Source organism: Varanus komodoensis, unplaced genomic scaffold (assembly GCF_004798865.1).
Source record: "Varanus komodoensis strain SLA01 unplaced genomic scaffold, ASM479886v1 scaffold11, whole genome shotgun sequence".
Taxonomy (NCBI): Eukaryota; Metazoa; Chordata; class Lepidosauria; order Squamata; family Varanidae; genus Varanus; species Varanus komodoensis.
In genome coordinates, this window is record NW_025335317.1 from 500,631 (window position 1) to 508,775 (window position 8,145).

Here is an 8,145-nt window from a genome sequence, read left to right on the forward strand (position 1 = left end):
TCGCGCCGGGCGGGCTGCGGGTGTGTGAACCGGTTATGGCTGAGGAAAGGATCCGGACCAGGGCCTCCGCTGCCTTCATTTCCCGCCTCAGCCTTGCAGGACCGACCAGCAGATGGAAGGGAGGCCTGACGCCATGGCGAGACTGACACTGCGGATCGATCCCGTGTGTTGGCACAGCTTCAGTCCTGGAACTTAAGCTGGAGTCTGTCCTTGCAAATCATTCTCTCCTAGATTTTGGAAGGACAGAAGTGAGTGGGGAGGAAGGTTGGGTGATAATTCTGATCTCGAAGCTGAATCCAATGCCCCTTCTGTGTCAGGAGTTTCTGGTGTTCTGTGTGGAAATCCCTCCCCACATGATCCTGGTGCATTAGTTGGGAAGGCTTCTCCTTAGAAAGGTGCTGTCTTTCATTTCACAGGCACGGTTGACAAACATTCAGTGGAAGTCACCAACTGTTTCTCCGTTCCTCACAATGAATCAGAAGATGAGGTGAGCATGGGCTTTGTCCCCAGTGTAATTTTATATCACTGCTCTGGCCATTCAGAATTAAACCCAGTGCAAGACTGTCATGATCGGGTAATACCGCATTTGAGGAAGCAATGGTTCTTTTGCAGGATCACTTTTTGGAAAAAGATGGATCACTTTTGATCAGTGATTACTAACCACGAAGGAGGTTATTGATAGCTACTCATCTTGTTGGCTAGGTGCAGCCTCTGTTATCTGAGGCGGCGTGTCTGTGTGCATTAGTTGCAGTGATACTTAAGCTGGCAGAAGTCTTGTGCCCATCCTGCTTGAGTGGTCCTGTGGACGGCTTGTTTGCCACTTGTGAATGGAGTGCTGCACTGAGAGGACCCTTGGCTTGATCCAGAATGGCATTTCCTGTGTGACAGTGTACTAACTAGAGCATTGGAATATTATTGCACACAGGAATATTGTGTTAAAGCTGCTACATTTTTATAACTAGTAACTCCTGTGTGAATGTTTAGGAGTGTGAGGAAATAAAATGTGTAGATGGAGAACAAGAGCAAAACTACTTGTGAAGGAGGTTAGGCTGAGAGTAAGGGGCTGGCCCAGAGCTGGCAAGTGATAAGTTTGGTCAAGTGGGGACTAGAACTCGGACCTCCCGTGTCCCAGTCCTGCAGTCTCACCACCACGCCACAATTGGCTCTCGGACATTTGGTTACTGCGCAGTCTTCTGAACTAGAAACATGGCACAATAGCAGCTACTTGTATGACAGCCAGAGGTTGCTGATCATGTTGATGTGTCGTGAGTTGTGAGATGAGGGGACTTCTCCGCCTTCTGATAACGTCACAGAAGCACTGATGCCCGTGTTCAGTCTGCATTTCTCCATTGCAGCTTTTTTTTGGGGGGGGGGTGTTCCAAAGCAAGAGGCCACTGACTCCCCATGTACAGGGAATATTTTCCCCTTGTGCTCCCAGTGCCCTCCTGGGTATGTCTCCTCCCAGGCTGGAGAAGCAGTTTGGGAGGAGGCTCATGCTCCAAGCATGCCACCCAGTGCAGAGACGTGGCAGGATGGTGCCTGCTGTTCGGGGGGCATAGCTGAGTGGCAGGAAGCATGCCGTGGATGCCCAGGGTCCCAGGCTTAGCCCCGACATCTTAGCAGAAGGTGTGGGTAGCAGGGCTAGGAAGCCCTCTGCCTCGGACCAGCTGCGCTGTGTGGCACCAGGCAGCCCGCAGTCGTCTTCACTGCTGCAGAATCTCATGCTGGCTTTCTCAACTTCTAGGTGGCAGTTGACATGGAATTTGCCAAGAACATGTATGAACTGCACAAGAAGGTTTCTCCCAGTGAGATCATCCTCGGATGGTAGGTCCTGCAGCAAGTTGCTGTGCTCTCAGGCAGCCGGACGAGACGAGCAGCTTGGTCTCTCCAGATTTGTACACCAACACATAATTAAAAACAACCTTTACATGGGCAACTTTATGCAGCTACATTGTCGTGAATGGCGAGATGCCATTCTCTGAGCATTTATAATTGATGTTCGCTGAATAAGGCACAGTTCACTCATACTGAAGAACCATGCTTGGTGATTAAGAGGATCTGCCCTGCGCTCACCTTTGGGTTTTTGTAGCTTTCAGTATCCTGAAATCATGCGTGAGGAGATGTGGCCCGAGGTCAGTGGTGGCATGATGCACTGGAGGCCAGCCCCCTCCTCCCTGCTTGGTCCTCCTGCAGGTGTCCCAGGGGTCTGTGCAGCAGCACCTGCCTCTTTCCTCCCCACTCTGACTGCAGTGGCTCCCCTCCTTTTAACTCCCCTCACCCACTCCTTTTTATGAGTGACCATCAGTGGTCAGCCACCTTTTAAAGATGGCTTGCACCCAAAATGCACCTCCAGAAGTTTGGAGGGACTGGCACTGGCTGCCACTTCAGAGATACAAAAAACGGGCCTAGGGGCAGCTGCAGTGGTACAGAACGGGTCTCCACTGGGGCAGAGGCGATCAAGCCAGGGAGAGTCACCCTAGAGTGCTGCTTAGGCTTTTCTGGGGTGGCTGTCCCTGGTGGTGGCACAGGTGACATGGCAGCCCCAGAACAAGCCGCAGGCTGTCCGAGAGATGGGAGCTACCCGGGGGAAGGTGCTTCAGATTCACCTGACATGACGTCTCGCTGTGACGGGCTGCTGTGCAGTGCAGTCACATGGTGCCTGCTGGGCCTGCTTCGTCAAAGCACTTCTGAGGAGAGCATGGGTGTGCTTTGCGAGTTTGTCTGGATTCTGAACATCTAAGCATTGTGGGCAAAAGACGGTGTTCCTGTCTTTGCGTTTCTGCAGGTATGCCACAGGGCATGACATCACTGAGCACTCCGTCTTAATCCATGAATATTACAGTCGGGAAGCACACAATCCAATTCACCTCACTGTGGACACCAGCCTACAAAACGGGCGGATGAGCATCAAGGCCTACGTCAGGTATTTGCCACACCAGCCTCCACACTGTGCTCATGCTGTCTGCATCCTGGTTCGTGTGACCAGGGAGCTCAGAGTTGCAAGGATTCCTTTATAGGCTGCAGTCCAGGTTTACTGTAATGCAGGATTGATTTATATCCTGTTTCCTCATAGAAACACACCCAAAGTGGAGTCAAACTGTGCATTATGACAAATTAGAAAAATAATCTGGAATTTAAAAATAAGGCAGTGAAATAGTAAAATCTAGAAAGCATAGAAGCAACAGAAAATCACATATTACAAGCTTCCTGAAACAGTTTTGCTTCAGAATACATTAGGGAAGTCAGAGCATCCTGGTGGATCCTGCCGGGAAAGTGTTTCCAAGTTTGGCAGTGCTGCTGCTGAGAAGGGCCCAGCTCTTCTATCCAGAAACATTCCATTCTGAAGAGAATTTCAGGGCTCTTAACTATAAATTTCAGATTAACAAAAGACTTGGAGAACTTTTCAATAAACATGAATGGGAAAAAGAGGGAGAAGTCCTCCATCACCTTAATTTGAAGGATCCCAGTTGGCTGGGGAAAGACATTTTTATTGAAACGTGGTGCTTGTTCATCCTCTGTAATTTACGGAGAGTCAAACTGAGCAGGCTGTAATGATTAGTTCTGTGCTGCTGCTTTTCCCTGGCCTGTAACTCTGGATTTTGAGCGGATGCTCCTGCATCTGTCAACCCAGGAGCACCCTTTGCACATTCTGTGTCTGGGGCGCCTGCATTAATTTCTGTAGTAAAAAAGAGGTGGGTGCACTGGAGAGGGAGGCGGGGGAGCTCCATGTGACTCAGAGCAGGCCCTTCCCCACCCAGTGCCAGCTCCCGAGTGGGTGCATCCCGGTGTCCCTAAGCAAGGCCTGCCTGAGCACGTCTTCCCTCATAATGACTCTTGCCCTGTTCTGGTGAAGCGCTGGGTGGGGTGGGGTGGGGTGGGGTGGGGTGGGGTGGGGTGGGGTGGGGTGTATTCTTTGGGCTTCTCAGAACGCGCGCACTGGCAAAGCTGCTCCGACTGAACACTTGCTTGGAAGTGCTGCAGTGTGAAGATCTGTCTTTCCCCAGCACTGCGATGGGAGTCCCTGGTAAGACGATGGGCGTGATGTTCACCCCGCTCACCGTGAAGTACGCCTACTACGACACCGAGCGGATAGGCGGTGAGTGCCCTGCCCTGCCCTGCCCTGCCGTGCTTGGCACGCGGCCGGCGTCTGGCCGGTGGGCGGCATGCGTCCCAGGCTCCCCGCGTTCCTGCCGTGGAGTGGCTGCAGCGCGGCGTCTGGAGCGGGCCCTGCGTGGGGAAGGCTGAGCGAAGCCGGGAGCTCCCGAGCTGGGTCAGAGCTCCCTAGTGGCCGGAGGGGAGGGAGCAGGTAGCGAGGCCCCAGCGAGCCCAGCAGCCAGTCGGCCAGGGCTGGACCGCACCCGGCTGGGGGGCTGGGGCCCCGTGCTCAGCCGCTTCAGAGCAGCTGCTGGCAGCCACGCGGGGGAGCAGCGTGCCTGGTGAAGGGGTGGAGGCTGGATGTGGTGGCACCTGGGGGAGGGGAGGCACCCGCGGGATGCGGTCCTTCCTGGGCACAGGCTGTGCAGGGAAGGCGGGGAAGGGTGTACCCGAGGGAGTGCTGCCCGCTGTGGTGAAGGCGGGCAGAGAGTCCCGCAGACTCGATACTCCACAGTGTGACGACTCCGCCACCAAGTACTGTGGCTGACGGCTCCCGGCCCCAGAACTGGCCCCGTCATAGGAGCATGCGGTCATCCTGCAGCCCACGACGCTCGGGGTGACCTTGAGATGGGGAAGGAGATCGGGGAGGCTGGTGCCCGTAATGCGCATACCACGCGCCAGGGAAAGTAGCATAAAGTCCAGGAAATCACCAGCGGGGCCAGTGCACAGAATCAGAGAAGCCGTGAAGCAGAAGAAAGGCCTTCCAAAGATGGAAGCCTTGCCCAGAGGAAAAGAATGGACAGGACCACAAGCTTGTGCAGCTGGACAGTCGCAAGCAAGGAAGGAGTTTGAGGATCATATTGGTAGTAATGCCAGGGCCAACAATAAAGCATTCTTTAAATACGGAATAGAATATAAACGAGAGAGAGTCTTGCGTAAGAAACCCCTTTACCAAGAATGCTGTCTACTACTACACAATTACGCAGTAACTTGGATGAGTGACGGGTAGCGCCAGTTTCCAGGAGTCGGCTCGGAAGACTTCCTGTGAGCAACAGTCCGCCATCTTTCTCGTTGTAAAATGCCTGGTTTGTAAATTCATTCGATGGAACGACTGGTAGCCACAGTCCAGTCCTTAACTTGCCCTGTCCTTCCAGTGGATCTCATCATGAAGACGTGCTTCAGCCCGAGTCGGGTGATTAGCTTGTCCAGCGACCTCCAGCAAGTGGGGGCAGCATCTGCCCAAATTCAGGATACCCTGAGCACAGTGCTGCAGTACGCAGAAGACGTCCTGGTAAGATGCGTCCCGGGAAGAGATGTGCTGGAGTGCGTTGGGTGGCTGATTTATTGCACGTGTCCGGGGGTCTGAGTGCCTGTTCTGTGTCTAGTCTGGCAAAGTGGCTGCTGACAACGCCGTGGGCCGCTTCCTGATGGACCTTGTGAATCAGGTTCCAAAGATTCCACCGGAGGACTTTGAGACGATGTTGAACAGCAATATTAATGTAAGTCCCTGGCGCGTGTTTTTCAGTGGGCCTTTGCCTGGTAGGTTCCACTGAATTTAAAAAAAAAATCCCAGTACAAGACCCAGGCGGAGTTTTTGCAGATTGGTTCCTTTCTAAGCTCCCGGTGCCCCCAGTGGATAAGACGGGTTTGCGTAGGGGAGTCTTGCTCGGTTCCGTGTTACCTTTGTGTACTAATCACCAGGGCTGCTACAAATCTCCAGGGGAGCCATGGAGCAGATAGGCTGCACTAGCAGAGGGGAATTTTAATGGCTGGTTTCAAAATGGCGGCTTTTGCTGCCGTTCAGCACATGCTTTATAGTGAATCGTCCCGATCTGAAAAGCTGCCTCCTGGGGGAAGTGGGGGGATTGTGTGTGTGTGTTGCTCATGAAAGAATGCTGGCTGTGGCACGTTGTGCTGTGAGGCGCACTTCCCTCATTAGGTGTGGGTAAGCTCTTTGGGGGGGGGGGGCTTGCTCGGGGCAGGGAGCCGTTTGCAAGGCCACCTGGCAGGCAGTGGGTGGCTGGGGCAGCGCCAGCGTGCGCCTCTCCCCTCTTCCGCTCCCGGCCTGCCACGGCCACGCGTGCGTGCACACGCAGGCTCACGCTCTTCCCTCCCTTCGCCGATGTCGCGGGGCGACGCTTCTGGGGCAGCATGTCTGGCTGGCCCTCCTGCAGGGGCAGCTGGAGCATTCCTGCGACTGCTCCGAAGGCCAGGCGTGATGCGAATGGCAGCGTTTGGCCCTTCGCCCCTCAGTCGGCTGTCCTCTCCGGAAAAGGAGGGTGCAAGTTCCTTGCAGCCTTAACGTGTAACATAGCAGGGAATGGGACGCAGGAGCACACCATGCACGGAACCCTCTTGGTTTAAAAATACAGTGCCACACTGAGTGACCTTTTGGTCATTATGAAGTGAAACCCTGCCAGTTTGCAGCCGGAAGCTTAAAAAATGCTGCAGTCTCTTGGCACTCAGCCAAGTGAGAAATGCACTACTTGTTCTTAGTGTTTGTACTGTGCAGCCATTTTCTGTATGCTCTTTCATGCGCACTTTTTCTTTCTTTCAGGATCTGCTGATGGTGACTTACTTGGCAAACCTCACCCAGTCACAAATTGCACTCAATGAAAAAATCCTAAACCTATAATAAATTCTTAGGAATCTTACAACTGGAGTGCATAAAAAAACTGGAGTTCTAATCAAAACTTTCTGGTTGGACCATAATTTTTTAAGTCAGTTCCTCATCACCTAACCCCTCCCCTTCAAGGGAATAACTGGGAACTGAAATGTGTTCAGAAGATGAAGGTCATAAACAAAAGTGTATTAGCAGTTCCTCGTTTGGCATCTTGCACATTGATCATTCGGCCAAACCGGTGGCTGAATATCAGTAAGCAAACTTAGTGGGATCCAGTCTCTTGTTTGCTTTTTAGGCTTGGAACTTACTTAAGTTGCACTATCTCAGGAAGAGAGGGAGAGCCACCTATTAATAAATACCATAAGAATTTCCAAAACAACCTGTGTACAATATACCATTACTCTTTGAATCCTTGCCACTAAATGCCCAAAGTTCTTTCAGTTCTGCCAAAGTATGCTTGGACTTTGGAAGACAATGCAGGAAGCAACCAAAGTGTGGTGGAAAAGATTCCGAATCGAATGGGGAGAGTGGTGTTTTTAGGTTAGAATGAAGACTGCTCAGCTGAGCTGCTCTGGCATTCAGCCTTTGGAGAAGCAGCCATGCTTTTTGCTTGGGAGAGAAGGCGAGCCAGCAGGAACAGGTAAGTGTGTGAAATCATGCCTGCCCCCGGTACCCAGGATCATCCGGGAAACAGAGTGGTCAGTGATTCAGGCCAGATCGAGGATCTTCACAGAGCACACAGCTGCAGCCCAGGTGACTCTAAAGGGATCCACCGTTGCTGTGGTGCCTGCTTGCATGCCGGGAGCATGAGCACACAGGTGTTGGCGCGGGGTCTGCTGCTGAGATTTGCCCTGGCATTGCCGCGGTCGGCCCTCGGAGAGCAGAGCGTGGGCTGGAAGGTGCGTTGCTTTGGCCCAGCGCACGCTGCCCCGGATGCGCTCAGAAGTGGTGCCCCTTCCCTGGGAAAGCCGGAGCTGCGGGTGCTCAGCTGCCGAGGGACCCGTGCTGCAGGGCTGCGTGTCACGCCGGACGCTTCAGCATCAAACCGCACATTCCACGCCGGTCCCCGCGGGGGCTGCCGCCGCTGCTGCTGCTTAATCATTAATCGGCGCCTGGCCTGCTGGAGCCTCATGCAGCAGGGAGGCAGGAGAACAGTGCGCTCCTTGCAGGAAGCAGCGGCCGAGAGCATAATGCGTCACGGCTCTCTGCACTTGGGGCTCTGTGATCAGAACGGCCCCCTGTTGCGCCTCGGGGCGCATGCAGCTGCTGGCCTGCTGGGGAAGAGCCGGGGCCTTGGGCGGCCTGCAAAGTGTGGCTCTCTGGCAGCGCCGGGCGCTCTGTGACCACTGCTGCTGTCGCACTGGAGAGGAGAGGAGGGGAGGTGGAGCAGAGACCAGGGGAGGAGCCGTCGCGTTTCTCAGTTCCCT

General features: G+C 53.9%; 1 protein-coding gene across 1 annotated transcript; it reads left to right on the forward strand.

Annotated features, from left to right (window-relative positions):
• Positions 1 to 416: 416 nt before the first annotated feature.
• EIF3F (eukaryotic translation initiation factor 3 subunit F) lies at positions 417 to 6,788 on the forward strand. The gene is made up of 7 exons (XM_044420168.1): positions 417 to 487; positions 1,745 to 1,824; positions 2,786 to 2,923; positions 4,005 to 4,096; positions 5,250 to 5,386; positions 5,481 to 5,594; positions 6,653 to 6,788. Exons 2-7 carry the CDS (start codon positions 1,757 to 1,759, stop codon positions 6,728 to 6,730), a joined length of 627 nt encoding a protein of 208 aa, XP_044276103.1. The 5' UTR covers positions 417 to 487; positions 1,745 to 1,756; the 3' UTR covers positions 6,731 to 6,788.
• Positions 6,789 to 8,145: the final 1,357 nt, after the last annotated feature.